This window comes from Thermobia domestica, chromosome 1, assembly GCF_964235325.1.
Source record: "Thermobia domestica chromosome 1, izTheDome1.hap1.1, whole genome shotgun sequence".
In the NCBI taxonomy this organism is placed as follows: domain Eukaryota; kingdom Metazoa; phylum Arthropoda; class Insecta; order Zygentoma; family Lepismatidae; genus Thermobia; species Thermobia domestica.
The window spans coordinates 60,552,336-60,572,146 of record NC_137454.1 but is presented as its reverse complement, the minus strand read 5'-3'; the positions used below and the strand labels follow the sequence as shown (position 1 = coordinate 60,572,146).

At 35.3% G+C, this 19,811-nt stretch overlaps 1 protein-coding gene across 1 annotated transcript in view; it reads left to right on the top strand.

Moving 5' to 3' along the window:
* Positions 1-1,651: 1,651 nt before the first annotated feature.
* Positions 1,652-19,811, top strand: part of LOC145685217 (ADP-ribosylation factor-like protein 2-binding protein) — a 49,887-nt gene continuing 31,727 nt past the window's right edge. Inside the window, exon 1 of the mRNA XM_081757579.1 lies at positions 1,652-1,912. Coding sequence (XP_081613705.1) covers positions 1,888-1,912 — 25 coding nt within the window. The 5' untranslated portion in view covers positions 1,652-1,887. The remainder of the gene's footprint in view (positions 1,913-19,811) is intronic.

Sequence of the window (19,811 nt, the reverse complement as noted above, 5' to 3'; positions counted from 1 at the left end):
CTGTATCAATCCCGTTAGTCACTGGATATTGTACATACTGTAGTTTACTACCTACTTTACATTTGCTCCTTCTGCAGTCTCGTTGTTGTACATTTGTTCGTTTCTCTGTACTGATCCCATAATTTTTCAAGTTTAGAGCCACATATCTTCCTTATTTGGCGACACTGATAACGCCCATTTCGATTATTTTCTTTCACGTTTTATGCGTTCTTTTAATGCCATAAAATGGTATATGTTCTATTTGATAAACTATAAGTTTGAGTTTAGATGTCAACACTGCTTGCATTACATTATACATTGTTCAGCGTAAGCTCTAAACTCCGGTAAACAAAATATTTGTATCCTTCCGCTTGTCACAAATACGATTGGCTAGTGATGTATCACTCCCACTCCCCACGGGGAGGAGCAAATTATACACGTGCATTTTGACAATACTGTCTCGTGTTGTCCAGATACTTACAGCAGCAGCAGAAAAGAAAGAAAATAAACTCGAAAGATTAAAAAAAAATATTTGAATTTCGCTCGTAAACAATTGTTGCTTAGTGAGTAAAGGTTTGCCTTGTTGGTGTTTCACCACAACACTCACGGAATCGGGATTCATGCCAGTCATCTTTCAGACTTTAAAAGCAGAAAACCCGTCCACAGTTGAGTTGGCGCCATAATTACTGCGCATGCTTAGTGTTTATTTCTATTGTTTCATTAACCACACTCGATTGCAATATTATTAGATAATCCGTATTATATTTTTGTCATTTATAATAATATAGCAGTTTTATATGAAGCTTCATAGTAAAAGTAATAATGCAATCACATGAACTATTTTGCGGAGGAGTACAAGCGTCGGTAGGACAACAGCAAATCAGCGAGATTTAGTTTCACGTGGCTTTGTTTATCGCAGTTTAGAGCTTACGCTGAACAATATATAGTGCTGTGTTCTTGTTTACGTTCCCTCTCCGGTAAGTATCAGGTTACCTGCATACATTTTTAATTTTCTGCCTCTTTGCGGTGTTTTTGGGGTATAACTCGGTACAGCCTCATCCGTCACTGCTTTGTATATGTATTATTTATATAGGATAAAAAAGGTATTTCCGTACCGAATGAATATCACCATGATGATTAAGGAACCGCAATTAGTCACGATAGCTACCAATTTTCATAAATATCTAGCCGTCACTGTTCGCATAGTCCCTTGTAAGAGCGATGACAATGCGATTGTATCTCCGCCCATTCTCATCTGCTACAGAAAAGGCTATGAATGCCTAGCCTGAACGGTGTTGTTCAAGGGTCTAAATTGTAAAAGCCTCGCTTACATATACGGCGCATTGTAAAGTAAGTCGTATACTAACAAAATAGAATAGTTAAAACATTATTTTGAATTTAACGTATAAATAAGTGGATAGGATTTGCCTTGTAGACTTAGCTCACAATTTTGCATCCTTTAGTTATGTTTCTTTGTTTGTCTGCTAAATCCCCTAACGATCTTTGCACATTGATAGATCGCAGTACAACGCAAAATTTACGATGATATTACGCAAAACCACAGCAGAAAGAAGCCCTAATGTACTTCTCGAAACGAATGAAATTCTCATTTTGAGAAGAAAGAGGTTAGACACAAGTTTCGTTTGTGTTTCTCCAATCACATGAGATTTTGTTTACTGTGGTGATTTAACCAATCACTTCGTCTGTTGCAAAGAACTTAATCAGAAATATCAACATACATGCTGTAAACAAACATTTACTGCAAAGGTTATATTTTCAATCCGTCCTTTAGTGCCTGAGAATGCAATTGAGTCTTTAGTAAGGTGCTATATTCGGTTTGCAATATTTTGGAAATACTGGTAACAAACGGATAAGGCTGTCAATGAATAAAAATTTGACTGAGAAAATATGGCGTTTTACGATACACTTAAAGGTTAGTTTACATGTAGAATATTTATAGATGAAGATTCTATAAGAAAATCAAATAACTGTAAGAAAATATGGTTCGAAAACGACCATTCAGTAAAACGCATAAAAGACATTCTAATATGACATCAGTGTGGTTTAAGATTTGCAGGTTTTATTTTCAGAGGTGCAGATTTACAATAGGAATGTATAAATAAATTCATGGGATATATTCCAGTTGAGTCGGGATTGGTGCTGGTCAAGTTTAGGCACCACACCACAGGTAAAATTCAGTACTCTGCTTGGAAATAAATGTTCATGAGGAACGGTAATGCGCGACAGGGTTTGCCCAAGTGGGCCCAGCCCCCCCCCCAAAAAAAACACCGGGTTTTTTCGGGTTGGGTCCACTTGATAAAACCCACTTGGGTTTTTGAGCTTTTTATTAGTACATTATTGGTACAACTGAGGTGATCACATTGAAACTGAATTTTACCAGATTTTAAACTTTCTTTAAGTGAATTAGATGCTTTCAAGTTAAGATATACAACAATATTAAACGTAAGATCTTTCTAAGGTTCTGAATGCACTAAATGAATAAGAAAAAAAAAACTCACCTTAGCCTGAGACAATTGTAGAACAATGTATGTATTATGCTTATAGCCTGCTTGTAGTACTTTCCGTGAATATTATGCTCGACGACGCCGAGGGACGTTGTCCCTCATAAGTTTGACGGGTTTGAGGCCATAGGTGCCGATACCAGCAGTAAATATGTAGTGCATTCGTAATGATAACACAAGTATTCTTCAGTAGAATTTGGTTTTCCAACAACAACAGTTTAATTCAGTTATTTGTTGCTACTCTTCGAATAAGCGTTCTGTAGAATCAACACCAGCAATAGCCTAAAAATTCTAGTCAAATTTAAGAGTTCCGAAAACAACATAAAGCTTGCTATTTCAAGTGCTAAATACTAGTAGAACTTTCAATGTACAGTAATGAAATCTGCATTTTCGAAGAATGAAATGAAAAAAAAAAAAAAAAACGCGAAAGAAGTGCTCGGGAAATTCCTCCAATTGAACGCACAAAGCATTGGAATTGAATATTTCAACAATAAAACTGTTTTATCCTGGAAGATATTTAATTTCACTTAAAATATTTTAAACATTTACTTTATAAAATATTATTGTGTTTTTCAGATGTAAAGCATCACGGGCAGTAGCCAATGCTGTGCGATATTCCGCGCGGTGTTGCCGGATTTCGGACTCCCCTTTCCCGTCTCGCTCTTCCTCTAGTTGAGATTATTACACATACATTGGCAACATTATTCACAATGTAAATATACTATTCCAGCAAACTCAAAGATTTTGGCTGTGTATCCTAGAAGTATATATAGCAACTGAATAACCTATCTATTAACTTATTCCACAGGAACTGCTAAACGTTCGTCTTCAACACTACTTTCACTATCGTCTATGTCAATTAATATTTCGCCATTGTCTGAATCTGACTTTTGTAAATTTTTTATTATGAGTTCCAAAAATTGTAAACATAAAAAATAATTCTTCGAGCTTCACTTTGTACTGCCCTCTCTTTCTGGATTGCTTATATTTGTTGGCTGATGATATGTTAAATCACAAAATGATTACTTTCATCAGCTGCAAGCATCGGACTGTAGATTGCAGATACGTTGCACTACGCAGGAAAGCCACACCAGGAGAAGAAAACAGAAAGCACTATAACATATCAGGAATACTTATGGTTGCAAATCTACTAAAGATGAAAATAAAATATTTCAACCAACTTTAGACACAACGGATCACTTTTTATTTAGCTCCAATTAGGTTAAGAGGCGTATGCAGTTTCTAATACGAATTATGATTAAATAATAACAGGTGAGGCGCTTAAGATACATTTAAGAAAATGCGTGACATACAAATCATGTTTATATTCGTCATTGGCTATCAATTGCCTAAGGAGAATCATCATTTATTCAATATATAATTATCTAACAATATTATTTCATATCTTTATTCAATTATTCACTTCATCAAATATTTATATCAATTATAATTAATAATCTTCGTCGCAGAATATCTCATAGATGATCTCCGTTGACAACGTAAAGCACATCAGATATCAATTTAAAGTCTCCGCATTATACTCGTACAATAGAATCCGCACCTGAGAATCGACATTACAGACTGCTATCGCCATATTTTTAAGCTAATTCAGAATTAAATAGAAGTTCCTGATATGATATACATCAAATGTAAGATTAAGAGAAAGGAATATACTCCATTCACGGAATCCTTACGGATTCCGGACGTTTAGATTTAGCTGGACATTATTTACAACACTACACTATGTCCAGGAACAAAATATATACTATAGTTACAACTTTACAAGAAAATGTGTGTATCACAAACACTTCAATCACCCATTTTATATGCCAAAACTATACTTTTCTAACATACAAACATCGAACTTCAAGGGTCAAAGAAGAAGAATAAAAATAGGCATTAATTTCACTATCAATTTTGCCAACATTTCAATGGTGCAGATAAATTTCATGTCATCTCTTAGTTTGGAGATTAGATTGATATAATGACACAAATTCAACATTAACAATAATTAATAACATTTAAATTTGGTTAATATGAGGAAAATGGGCGCGCACAGATAAAATCACATAAAATGCTGTAATGGATCAAACAGGTCCATTACAGTTTGCCCCGTCTTCAAATAAAAAAATATATTTTTTTCTGAAAGCAATAAATTTGAACGAACTACCTATAGATACTCATTCAACAGATTCTCAACTCTTTAACACTAATGTATCCTTTTTCCTACTTACCCGTCGCATCAATCTTACTAACAAACAACAAAGAAACTGAATTATATGATCACAACATTCAACACATGATTAGCAAAATGGATAGCAAGTTGAACACATTATTCAACTGCTCTCTTAGCTACCAAGTTCTAAGTTCTAAGTTCCAAGTTCTATCACCTCTTCTCAAAAGAGTAACATCACAAAGTTTCTTCCGAAATTTCCAGTTCTGCAGTTCTTTTACGTGAAACCAGGTTTTCATCCATTCGAGTTCACGTGCTTTCTTTCTTCTTTTTCTTTTGTATACATCTTGGCGCACGTGACTAACTTTCTTGGAGCTATTCACCCACCGTACTTTCTTTATTTTCTCTTTCATCTTATTTCGTTTACACCGCCAAATTATTCTCTTTTTCCTTGCTTTCGCAGTATGCATTATCCTCTTCATCACTTTGTTCCGTCCGGGCTTCTTCAGATACGTACAACCCTCTTTTGCTCGTTTAAGTTCACAAAATTTCATTTTCTTCTTCTTTCGATGCTCTACTAGTTCCATTCTTGGCTTCTTCAGATACATCCATCCATCCTTTGTTCGTTCAAGTCCACAAAATTTCATTTTCTTCTTTCGGTGTTCTACTAGTTCCATTCTTTTTCTCCTTTCATTTGCTTTCTTATATACCTGTTGTACTTCTTTTGATGATGCTGTTACAAATATTTCATTTGCTTCTTTGCTGTCGAATTCTACAAGAGGTTTAGGAGTTTCATATATTTGTTTCAAGATAACTTTACTATCTTCTGGAAATTTTTCAGGTAACAACGTAATGCATTTCTGAGTATCGTCTTGTTTACTAAAAGCAACACTAATGTCAACGCTTTCATATTCATACGCAATATCGGTTGCACCTTCCGACGACAGAACCACTCTGTCTTTTGGTTCTACTTCATATGATCCTATTCGTCTTTTGTGACACTGTAATAAAGTAAACTGACCTGGCGCGGATCCATCTCCAATCATTCTTTCCATACCTAATTCTCTTCAACTTCCTTTAACTTGCTGTCGCCCATAGGTACAACTAGCTTCATCACAGCTATCCGTAATAATTTGCTCCTTTTCATTGATGTACTCAGTCACTGGGTGTTCCTTATCTAAAGAAGAATTACATTTCATTCCTGATTCACAGTTTTCATCTCTACTTGAGTTCTCTTGCTCTGAAGAGGGCGTTAAACAAACTGGTTCCTCACGAGCTTTGCTTCGAGTACATTTGGTTGGATTCGAAAGGTTAGATTTTATATTAGCCAACGTAGTTATCTCTCTACTTTCACTGGTATTTTCGTCCGTCCCATTAGACATTTTATAACAATTCTCTGATGAGATTTCATCTTTCAACTTGTCACCATTACGATCATTTTCAGAAATGATTTTCACTTTTGCAGGAAGATTTCTTTTACATTTCTGACAATGATTCAAATACGCTGAAGTATAACCACAAAAACAGCAAACAGCTAGTTTCCCAGGTATTACCTTAGGTTCTTCCTGAGAAACCTCCATTTGTACAATGTGCAAGGTGTCTGCAGCATTCTTCACCTGTCCCATATTTTCAAAATATTTTTCGTCGCTTATCTGATTCTTTTGAATGTTTCCACACACCTTCTTATTTTCATTTTGGGTTTGATACTCCTCATTTAAATTACTCTTTGACTGTTGAATTAAAATTGCTAAGAGTCTCTTAATAGATTCAAACCTTGCTTCTATTTCATGTTGGTAAGGGTACTTTTCTTTCTGTGGTACTTCTTCTTTCAAAACAAATTGCCGCACAATTTCTTCTTCGCAATCGGCATTCATTTTCTCATTCTTACAACGATCACATACCCAAGCTTCTTCTTTTAAAATCAATTGTTCCAATGCTTCGTACGACATGTTTATACATTTACAGTGATAAATGCAATCACACGTGGCACATATTACAGACGCCACTATTTTGCGTCCTTCCTTAGCTGATACCGTCTTATTCATACAGCAGGCATGCGTTCTGACTTTACTCTGTTCCTTTGTGTTATCCATTATGTACATATTTTGTCCACAATCACATAATTCATCCGCTCCTGGATATCTCCTTCCTCTCAGATAATAGGTCTTGTTTTCTCCTCGGTTACTTCTCACTCCGTCGTGCACGAAACTTCTTCTCCACACAAGTCTCTGAGTCCTGGATCAACGGTCGCCAATTTTGTACTGCCCTCTCTTTCTGGATTGCTTATATTTGTTGGCTGATGATATGTTAAATCACAAAATGATTACTTTCATCAGCTGCAAGCATCGGACTGTAGATTGCAGATACGTTGCACTACGCAGGAAAGCCACACCAGGAGAAGAAAACAGAAAGCACTATAACATATCAGGAATACTTATGGTTGCAAATCTACTAAAGATGAAAATAAAATATTTCAACCAACTTTAGACACAACGGATCACTTTTTATTTAGCTCCAATTAGGTTAAGGGGCGTATGCAGTTTCTAATACGAATTATGATTAAATAATAACAGGTGAGGCGCTTAAGATACATTTAAGAAAATGCGTGACATACAAATCATGTTTATATTCGTCATTGGCTATCAATTGCCTAAGGAGAATCATCATTTATTCAATATATAATTATCTAACAATATTATTTCATATCTTTATTCAATTATTCACTTCATCAAATATTTATATCAATTATAATTAATAATCTTCGTCGCAGAATATCTCATAGATGATCTCCGTTGACAACGTAAAGCACATCAGATATCAATTTAAAGTCTCCGCATTATACTCGTACAATAGAATCCGCACCTGAGAATCGACATTACAGACTGCTATCGCCATATTTTTAAGCTAATTCAGAATTAAATAGAAGTTCCTGATATGATATACATCAAATGTAAGATTAAGAGAAAGGAATATACTCCATTCACGGAATCCTTACGGATTCCGGACGTTTAGATTTAGCTGGACATTATTTACAACACTACACTATGTCCAGGAACAAAATATATACTATAGTTACAACTTTACAAGAAAATGTGTGTATCACAAACACTTCAATCACCCATTTTATATGCCAAAACTATACTTTTCTAACATACAAACATCGAACTTCAAGGGTCAAAGAAGAAGAATAAAAATAGGCATTAATTTCACTATCAATTTTGCCAACATTTCAATGGTGCAGATAAATTTCATGTCATCTCTTAGTTTGGAGATTAGATTGATATAATGACACAAATTCAACATTAACAATAATTAATAACATTTAAATTTGGTTAATATGAGGAAAATGGGCGCGCACAGATAAAATCACATAAAATGCTGTAATGGATCAAACAGGTCCATTACAACTTTGTTGCACTTTAAAAAAAAAGAAAGAAAGAAAATTCCGCACTTGTACTGGGTTTCCTTAAAGACATTGTCAACTATAATTTTGGAGAACAAATGAACTACCACGAAAGAAAGCAACCCAGACACTGATGAATTCTGTTTATGCTAGAAGTTGCGTTCCTACACACACAATCAGCTCCTTTGCTTCCATGTCTGTTCCTATAATAACATACTCTTATACTTGATGGAGGTCTCACAACAACAATCCATCTGATTCGTAAGCAACACGATATGGTCGAGTTTGTTTTGGGTTACAATAATTTATGACACCACTCAGACGCCTGGTGCTTTTGCATCCCTGCTAGAGGAGTAAAGAAGGAGTACGTAATTGGCCACACATACGTAAGGTATTGAAACGAAGAAAAAAAATCATACTGCGTTTCTTCTGTCGAATAAGGAAGAATCTTGCATGAAGGCAATTTCAAAACAATATTACGAATGTCCCATACCTTCTGTTCTTCCACATGAGCTCCCGCCGGGAATCGAATATATATATATATATATGAATCAAATTGCAGAGGCTTGTTATTTAATTCGATCGCTTACTATTCTCAAGGGTGTAGAAACGGGGGAAAAGAGGGCCTTGACTTTCCAAACTATTTCCAGCCCCGAAATGAGGTTCATCTAGTATATGTTTAGTAAACTTATTTAATAGTTAATGCAAATTAGGAACGTTTATAATAAAATACGATTTAAAAAAAAAAAGAAAAAAGAAAACATCATCAATACAGTTTCTGTATCTAATTACAAGGACGCTGATTTCTCTGTAAATTGGGGGGGGGGTGCATTCAGATGCAGAAAGCATATATGATGATTTTAAGACAAATTGCATTCAAATTATGCCTAATATTGCAATTTACAAATAAAATGAGGGGCCCTGGCTCCCTCAGTCCCCCCAGGATCTCTCACTACTATATTATTGCATAATAATATCTGAGTTGATATTTTTTCGAGTTTTTTCCCTTTAGTATTTTAACCTACATAAACACAAAGTCGGATAAACAGACTGCTAGAAACAGCATTTGTTTTCTTATGAATAGCTTATTGATTTATCTCTTACAATCCGCTTTTCAACTTCAGTACTGTCAAGATCCGTCTTTTGTTAAGGTAGCATCGAGAAAACATAATATGTGTATAGTATACATGGTGAGTTAAAATGCTTTCATATTCTGAAATAGGTCATTTGTTCTGTTTTTAATGTGTGAAAAGCTTTCCTCCCCCTGAAAGTAATGTTCCCCTAGAACGACCTGTTGGTTACACCCCTGATCATCCTTTAATAAAAGTTGAGTTCCATTTCCAAATCGAAGAAAAATCCACTGGAAATTAGACGGGACTCAACGCTCGTTTTACTAATTGTTTTATATGGAAACCTTTCAAAGCGTGTATCATGACAACCAGTTGTCATAAAAAGATGTAGTTTTCACGTATGTGTTCGTAATTCTTTCCTCTACTTCGTAAAGTGAGCAGTTAATGTGCTAATACAATATTTCTAATAAGCGCCTCTGCTATTGTCAAGATTCGCAGTAGCGCGAGAAGTCAGCGTGCAGAACTGCTTGTCGCGAATTGTCAACACCGCTCAAAGCCAATTGGACGCCGCGTAAAGCCAACTCAAGGCCATGCCGCTTCTCATCTGAAATCTGCTGTAATTATATCTTCGTTAATTGTTTTAAATTAATTTTCTGGAAAGAACCGTCTTGCAACAAGTGCTCGGGAGATTCCCATAACGCACAAAGTATCGGAAGTGAATTTCAACGAAAAAAACATTTATTTTACACTGGAAAATATTTATGTGGTATAAGACATTTTGAAACATATATTTTATAAATATGAATTATGTCTGTTTTAAATTAATATATTTGGTGGACGTCACTGAGGCTCGTGGGATGATTCGATCTACATTTGTTCGTTCGTGTGCCTGTATCATACATACTACAGGGCAGGGTTGGCAAAAACCATGGTTTTTATTGATAAAACCAAAAAAGAAAAAAAAAACTTTTTTGGGGTTTAAACCCGTTTCTTATTTAAACCAGTTTTTTTTTTTTTTTTTTTTTTTTTGTTTGTTTGTTTAAAAAATTTGCATTATGTATTTATATCACATATGGACAGAAATAAGTTTATGTCGCTTTCGTGTTATTATGCAACAACCGGGTCATGCTGGAAGGAGTCACGTAAGCTTAAAGCGGAATCCAAACCGCTTCTCGGCTTATATCCGAGAGAAATTGTCCTCCATTTAAACTCGAAACCGGGACTATTTGGCCGCAAATGCTATACGTCTGCCGACTCACTCACAAAGGAATCCTGATAAACATACGTTGTATTCATCTTTACATACTTGTTAATATAATTGTCAAGAGTAGAGATGCAAAAAAGCCGGTTTTTTTGAATCGATGGTTTTTTTTCACATAAAAAGCCGGCTTTTTTGGGAAAAAAACGAGAATTTTGGCTTTTTTCATTTTCATGATTTTTCTATCTAAATAGCTTTCTTATAGTATATTCTATAGTTAGATAAGAATTCCATGACCTAAATGCCATATTTCGCTCTAAAATTCACCATCAAGGTGGATGGAGCACATGTTTTACGAATTAAAGCTAACATAAAGAATGTAGTATTTGAGGGCAATTTTAGAGGCTATTTAACTTTATTTTTAACTTTTGAGTTATCGACATTTTTTTCTTCTCGGGATCATTTCAGTTTGTCATCTGTGTTTCATTTCTAAGAGCTTAGTACTCTAGCTTCTAGCGCAAAAGTTAAACTTACGTTTTTCTATATATGCGTCAAAGCGTACGTTTTTCAATATATCCGTCTAACCGTACTTCCACATTTCTGTTATACTGTAGCTGTGCAACAATTTAGCAATAATTTTCCGGATACAACCTTGAATACTAATTTATACAAATAATCAGTAGCGGATTTAGAAACGTACTTTGGGACGGGTTTCTCTGATTGTTTCATTTTCTAAAATGTTCTAATTTTATTTGGGAGGAGCTTGAAGTTTATGAGTACAGGCATAACTAATACTGTATTTCGTTTCGTTTATATATTTAGCGATAATCTTCTGGATACAACCTTGAAGATCATTTTATACTGAGAATCAGTGGCGGATTTAGAAAAGTATTTTGGAAGGTTTTTTTCTTACTAATGTTTAGTTTTTCTAAACATTCGTAATTTTTATTTGACGGCAGCTTAAAGTTTATGAGTAAAGGCATGACTAATAGATATTTCGTTTGTTTTAGACATTCCGTAATTTTGGAGAACAAGCTTAGTCCGAAAGACCGCCCCCCTATCCTTCGCAAGCCCCCCCCCCCCCGTCACTGCTGGTAATTAGTAATAATAACGATTTAAAAACAATAAGAAAGGAAGTCGGCCAACTCACAGTACACGCACTATTTCTACTTCATAGATGGAATGAAGAAAAGTTTTGTCAGAATGGTCGAATGCTGAGTTGAATTGCGGATTTATGCAGCACCAGATAGACAGCAACGCATACCGTTTTTTTTTTTAATCCCTCATGTATAGTCTTATGTGAAAAATCAGCTTTCCGACTTTCAAAATGGATTGTGCAGCAGAAAATTTCTAATTTCTTAAAATAGTAAAATTGTGGGTTACCATGTTCTTACCTCACATCCTTCATATGTTGAATCCCTCTTGTTAAAAATACAGAAAACTTGAGGACTGAGTAAACCGTGATGGTGCTTATATAAAACTAGAATTTCTAGAATATACAAAACCAAAAGCTCTAGATGTGCAGCCTTTAAGTGTATCATATAAATCTAAGTATTTTTCTTATGTTTTATTTTAATTTTGTTTTGTTCCAAAAAGAGGGTATGGAATATTTTGAAGTAAAAATACTGCATAGAATTTTGCTACTTATTTGAGTATTTTTTTAAAAGAAGTATTTACTTTTAGGGTTGGCTGGTTTACACCAGCTGTTTTTCTTCTTTTTTTAAAAAATAAACAACTGGTTTAAACCCCCCCCCCCAAAAAAAAAAAATAAAATAAAATAAAAAGAACGAAAAATGCAAATCGTGTGAATTTCATGGTGACGTTTCCATACATCAAACCATCTGCATTAGTCTTATTTCCTTTTCACCTTTTAATCAAGGTGTCCCATGTTCAATTCTCAGTCGAACCACAACCCTTCTTTCATGCGTAAACAAAGTAGCGGTTCGGATGTAACTTTAAGCGAAAGTCTTCTCCTTGATAACCTCGGTATTACGTAAGGATGTTAAGCCTGAACATACGAAACGAAACTAAATTGTATATATCTGCATGCCTGAATGCCTGTTGTTTTATAAAGAAGCCAAGGTTGCTTAAATATACCAGGGGTGCCCACAAGGGGGGGAAGCTATGACGCAAACTGCGTCATTGAAATATTTGGGGGGGTTAAAAATCTATATAAATATGTTTGAGGGGGTGTAAAAATTAATCGAAATTTTTTTCATGGAAGAACACCTACGGATAGACAATTGAGGGGGAGTGCGTCATAGACATGAGGGGGTGGGCACCACTGAATATACTGATATAAATTGACAAAATTTATCGATTGCCTACGTAGCTTCCAACATAAGCTTGGATTGTACTTTCAATGATATGTACGTACTAAATTTGTAATTTAATACTTCAGTTTTAGCGTTCTGATTATGATACGTTGACCTTTAAATTTTACATGCAAAGCAATAACAGGATTTTTCCGTTATTGTTTTACATTTAGAGTAATAACGGGATTTTCCCGATGGCTAGGGCGGGTGTTTCTCAATTTAAGAAATTTACTGACCGGACTTCTTTAAGCTTATGTGACTTCTTTCAGCATAACCCCGTTGTTGCATAATAACACCAAGGCGAAACAAACTTATTTCTGTCAATATGTAATATAAATACACAAAGCAAAATATCTAAACCCAAAAAACCTGGTTTAAACCAAAAAAGCCTAGTTTAAACTTCCCCCAAAAATCGGGTTTTTGGCATTTTCAAAAACAACCATGGTTCTTGCCAACCCTGTTTACTTTTGTATGTAGGAGGTTAAAAAAATCTTATTATATACATTGGTTAATCCTTTGTAATTTCTAATGTAAATATGTTGAGAAGTAAAACTGAAATATCTTTTCGAAATTCATGGTTTATTTTCGAGGTTTTATATTATTATCGACATCAACCACTAATTAAATGACGTTTTGTGTTGTAGAAAAGCGAAACAAAATCTGGTTTGTCAATTTAAAGCAGAATTTTCAAAAAAGTCCAAAATTTCCCAAGCAAAAAAGCGAAACAGAAAAAACCGAGTTTTTTTCCAAAAAAGCCGGTTTTTTTCCGAGCCCTTGCATCTCTAGTCAAGAGTCGTTTCAGAAGGACCAAAAGATAAACAGTTGCACAAGTGAAACCATTATACAGAATTACATACGGACAATTTCAGAATACTGCAGAGTACAGAAGAACTAATTTAGTCCAAATTAGTTTACTACGACTTTTATTAGTCCAAGTTAAAGAAATACAACGACTTAATTTGCATATCAGTAAGAAAAGTGAATAAAGATACCAATTATTTGAGACCACTTTGACTCTGACCCATTTATACATAATTTCCAGAAATGCCTTTCGTGGGGTTTGTATGACCCCCTCCCCCAAAAATGTATGGGATTTCGATGTATTTTATTAATAGTAAAAATGATTAAAACGAAACAATATTTAGAATTTTTCTTTGATTGCCGTTGCATAACAATAACAAACTGTAAAAAAAAATCACAAAAGAAGCATTCATAAACTTATAAAGAAAGTTGCTTTTGTAATATAATCTCTTTGAGTAATGAATGGGGAATTTAGGTCTGAATATAATACGAATAATATACGGGAGTGAAACGTGATAACCACAGATGTGTATTCACCAAGATTTTACGAACAGTTTTCGTTTTTTTGTTTAAACCATTTTTTTTTTTTTTTTTTTAAACAACTGGTTTCAACTAACCAACCCTGCTACAGGGTACTACTTTCGGTCTTTTAAGTTTAAATTTTCAGGGTACAAGCACGAGACACTAAATTTCCTGTATAGATTTTGGCGGCATACTAACGTAAAATTTCAAAATGCCTACCATTTTTTCAAAATAGCAGGTATCCACTCTACAAAGCACAATTTTCGGTCTTTTAGGTTGAAATTTTGAGGGTAGGAGTACGAGATACTCTAAATTAGCTGTATACATTTTGGTTGGTGATCCACCGTACAGTTTCAAAATAGCGGTCATTTTTTTAAACAGCAATGAATAGAAAATTGTTGCAAGTTGTGACAATGATAATCGTGAAATAGAAATCACATTTTAACACTTTTACCCCAAAGATATTGAAATATTTCGAAAAAGCACAATTAAACTCGAAAATACCCGAAAAACCCATATGGGCCCAGATGGGTTGGACTTTTTTTTAAATGTGTTTTTTCAAACCCTGGTGTGCGAGCTGATCGACTTCGCCTTACCTTTTCGCGGGTAAGATATAATTCGTACGTTGGGATAATAATGGATTTAGAGGGCCAAAATCAGGTAAAAGTAAAAATTACAGGAGAAATGATTTGATCTTACAAAAATGTACTTACTAGGTGAAGGTTAGTACTAAGTTAGCCTAAACTAACCTTGAACAAACAAACAAATACACAAAATATAGCGAGAAAGCTGATCTCTACAAACCGTGAAGGTAAGTACTAACCTAACTCAACTTGAACAAACGAAAAATACCGAAAAAATATGAATTTTAACCAAAAAATTCTAGGCCTCCAAATCCAAAAATATGGCCGTGCTTATTCCTGGTCTAGCACAAATTAATTGGTGTTTTTTGCACTGTCATTTTTATTATACGTCCGCATGCTGTATTTTTTATCCATAAGAGTTAAGTCCTTCTAAAATTAATCTGTACCCAGGAATGCAACTCCTCTGATCAGAAACAATTTGTAAGGTATTAAATGTTGATTTTGTGAAGAAAGAAGAGTTAAGTCCCGTTTTCCTCGATTATGTAACATTATGTACATTACTGCAGTACGGGAGGTGCATTGATGTGTCAGGCACCGTTATTGTTGATCTCCTTGTCAGTTCAGTTATTTGTGTTTACAACTTATTTGTATGTTCGTATTTTTATTGTTTACTTTTGTATTCTTCAATAACCCTTCCATCGGTGAAAGTAATATAGTAATAATAATACATTTTATTGCAGAAACTTCTGAGAACATCAGATGTATTACAATCGCCAGAAATAAATAGTTAAAAGTTGACAATTTTAGGATTACACATATAACATACCATAATATAAAGAAAGATCGCTGTATAACAAACGAAAATATTTTAATTATCAATGTTGAGTTCAAAAAATTCTTCAACACTATATATACAATTATCATTAAATAATTTTTGCACCTGCTTTTTAAAGGCCAGAAATGGAAGTTTTCTTAAAATACAGGAGGAAAATTATAAAATTTAACTGACATATAGTAAAAGGTTTTTTCAGTCTTACTATATTCACATCTCAATCATCCTAAACGGTTTCTGTTTCTAGTTTGATATGTATGAGAATATCCTAATTCATTTTAGATATGATTGTTTTTCTTGCTGTAAAGCAAACATTAATATATGAAAATTGCAGGTACTATCATAATTCCTAATTTAACGAAGCTTGACGTACAATGTGCACGACTAGGGAGACTGAGCATCAATCTTACACATATCTTTTGTATTTTCAATAGGCTTTTGATGGAGGACTGATGACCTCAAAGTATCGTGCCATAGAAACTTAAATCACTATGAATTTGCGCATGATAAACAGTTTTAAATACCTTTAAACTTACGCGCAATTTTAATCTACGTATTAGATACTCTTTTACTAGCTCTAGATTCCACTTTAAGGATATGATTAAATGATTATCAATTAATCTAACGGGATATAAGGAACAGACCCATATCTAATATGCATGGGTTTATGTATACATTATTTTATATTCTCTATAATAATCTACACTATGTAAAACAAAATCTTAAAATGTAACACATAGATGATCGTTAGGACTGTGAGTTTAAAAAAAAATTATGAATTCATGTATGGTTTCCAAAACTAGATTTCAATTTCAAAATTTCTTCATTCGTGCCTGCAAAATTACATTTTACTTGTAGCGATTACACTCAATGGGATTCGTAAGGATACCGTGCATCCAAGGCACCGGGCGGAGGCAGGAATGTTTGATCATTATGCTTTCTAGACTGACACTTGTACAGGGTGTCCGAGAAGTCCTTCCCTGATTACAGAAATTGATAACTCAGGCTAGAAATAAGATAGAAATATGGAACTGGTGTTGAATTGTTTACAAACTATAAAAGTTTTGGTCACATCAGTACACTTCCACATGAGCACCCTTGGTAGCACGTAGCACATCTAGGCGATATTCAATTTCCATCCACACATTAGCCAACATCACTGGAGGGATCGATGCAACGACTGTGGTTATTCGTTGCTGCAGGGTTTCAAGATCTGGTACACGTGTTCGGTAGACCTCATCCTTGACATAACCCCATAAAAAGAAGTCTAATGGGGTTATGTCAGGAGAGCGTGGAGGCCAAGCTGTTGGTCCATCACGACCAATCCATCGCCCAGGAAATGTCCTATCGAGATAGGCACGGACGTCCAAACCCCAATGAGGTGGTGCACCGTCTTGCTGAAAAACGACATCGGGGCGATACTGAAGCAGCTGAGGAACAGCATACAGCTGCAACATATCCAGGTACACTGCAGATGTGATGGTATCCTCAGCGAAGAAGAATGGCCCGATAATTCGATCGTGCAATAACGCGCATCAAACTTTCACCTTTGGACTGCCTCTGGTGAACTCCCTGACCTCCCTGCGGGGTTCTGAACCCCAAATGCGTACATTATGGCGATTCACTACTCCACTGACAAAGAATGTCGCTTTGTCGGAAAAGGCAATTCGTCTGAGATAACCATTATCGTCCTCAATACGTGATAGCATTTCGACCGCAAAGTCATATCGACGTGTACCGTCGTCGGGCAACAAGGCCTGAACGAGTTGCACTTTGTAAACACGAAACAATAAACGTTTGTGTAAAATGTCATGGATAGAGCTTTTTGGCATCTGTAATTCACGTGAGGCCCTGCGCACCGATTTCTTAGGACTTCTCAGAAAAGACTGACGCACAGCCTCCACCGTGTCTGCTGAGGTTCTTGGTCGACCAGACCTCGGAAGGTCAGCAACCGACCCTGTGTTCTTGAACTTCTCATACCAGGCTTTAATGCTCTTGACATCAGGTTGAGTCCTCCCAAATGTTGTCTGGAACTGTCTCTGCACCGTGGTTGGTGATCGTGTCTCATGATACCACAGGACACACTGTGCCTTCTCCTGGTTGGTTGGCATGGCTTCTTGGGCTTCTTACTTACGTACTACAAACCTAAAAAAAAAAAAAAAAAAAAAAAAAAATGAGACTTGGTAAAACAGAACAAACCTAACACAGACAAAAACTTTTATAGTTTGTAAACAATTCAACACCTATTATTTCATATTTCTATCTTATTTCTAGCCTGAGTTATCAATTTCTGTAATCAGGGAAGGACTTCTCGGACATCCTGTAGATTAAGACTATAAAAAAATAATTAAATTAAAAAGTGATGACTGTAATTAAAATTAGCTTAAGAACTAGTTGATTAAAGTTAAAATTTAGGGATTAGGAATTAGGTTTCTAGGCTTTCGGTACCTATGGCCATATTAGCCCGGCACGAATGAGGATGACGTCCCTCGGCGATGACACTATCCGAGGAAAGGGAAGAAAGAAAGGATTGGGGAAGGGAGGAGGCGGCCTGTGGAACCTATGTTAGGTACCAATCGCGGGATTTGCCTCTTAAAATGACAGTTTTTCACTACTATGCATTGTGAATTATGTTGATTTGTGAAAGCTAAATATAATTTAACGGATAACGTTAAGGACGATGCACAGTGGGCCAGATGCAGAATCTGACTGAAAAAAATTAGTATTCCGCCTATACATGCAATATATGATCACTATACCAGTAAAATTATTACTCGGTGCTATAAGTGACCACAATATATTCAGAACAACTGAGAAACAATGCTTACGAGAAAAATAATGAGCTAAAAGATAAAAGATAAAAAACTACGAAAATAAATTAGCCAAATAGAAAATAATGTACTTTACCTGCAAAGATTGAAAAGAGAAAACATCTAATCTTTTTTCAGAGGCCTAGAACTGAACACTGTAGTCTTCATTGTTGCCGTCTGCATCGTTTTTATGATCACCATCATCATCATCGTCAGCATCATCATAGTTATCACTATCGCGATCTTGGCCATGTCGTACTTCACCTTCCTGAGATGCTGCACATTTAATAGCAGGTTCTGTAAGTAACTTCCTGACATCAGGGAGGAATGAGTTCTTGTTTTTGTTTCGGGAAGTAGATTGACTTGAAATGATAGGATCGGACCTGAAGAGGAGCATGTGCAATACATCGCGAATATTCTCTTTTCGAGAAAGTTTTTTTTTTTTTTTTTTTTTCATCATTCATTTCATGAGCTGCCTTATCTGCTCTAATATGCTGATGTGTTGCTTCTTGAGCTTCTTCGGAGAGCATTCCGATAGGCAAGATCGCTGCCTTAATAATTCTTCCTCCATGAATTAGAATTTTATGAACAGAAACCGGCATGAAGAACCATGGATATAGACTAAAATACAGTTTGGTAGTTTCTAATGTGAATGCGTCAAATCTTTCTACATTAATTGGATATAGTTCGCAATATAATACCAAATCGCCGAACCAGTTCTTCATTAATTCCTGTAATCTCAGCGGATTGCGATGGATCTTGGAAGAAACGCCGCACTCTGTTTCCATCATTAGAATTTCCTACTGCTCCAGGCTTATGCTGATCTACAATTAATCCCGTTTTCGTTGGGAACTCTTGAATAATTTGCCCCTTCCGTGCAGATAATTTGACTGTCTTCGAGATCCCTAACCTGCCATTTGTGAATGTCCAACCGATAAGATATGTGAATTAGGCATTCGAAAAATCGGATCCAAGCATATAAGGGAGAGATTCCAAATACATATCCGCTACTATCTATTGCTTTCTTTCGTAATTCAATATTGTTCATATTCTTAGGAGTAGATCCATATATAGCACGTTTGAGAGGAAGTTTATGTAACAGAATTCCACATCTCCCCATCCACCATTGTGAATACAAGTTCATGGATAACATTTATTTCCTTCTCCTGAGTCAATACATTAGTAGGCTTTAAATTACGTGTTTGCGTTTCCATTATACGTACCTCCATTCCCGACAGTTCAGTTCTCTTTTTGGTACAACGATTTAACGGGTCGACAAAATCTAGGCGATGATAGTCTGGGATTTTGCCACAAAATTGCAAAAAATCGTATTCGAGATTTCAGCAGATTTACATGCTTCATGGCCCATAGATACCGAGATAATGATTTTTCGACACATTTCCGTTGGTTCGTCCTGGTGTACACTAGCCTAGAGGCCATACTGTTCAGCGTATCTGAACAAAATTTTAAACGTTTTTTTTTTTTTTTTAAGAGGTTTTTCGAATGTTCTTCCTACCCTTAAAAAGAAGGGTATTACTGAACAATAAAAATAAAAAATTGCGATCTTCTGAAAAACAGATCTAACAATTTTGTTTTATAAAT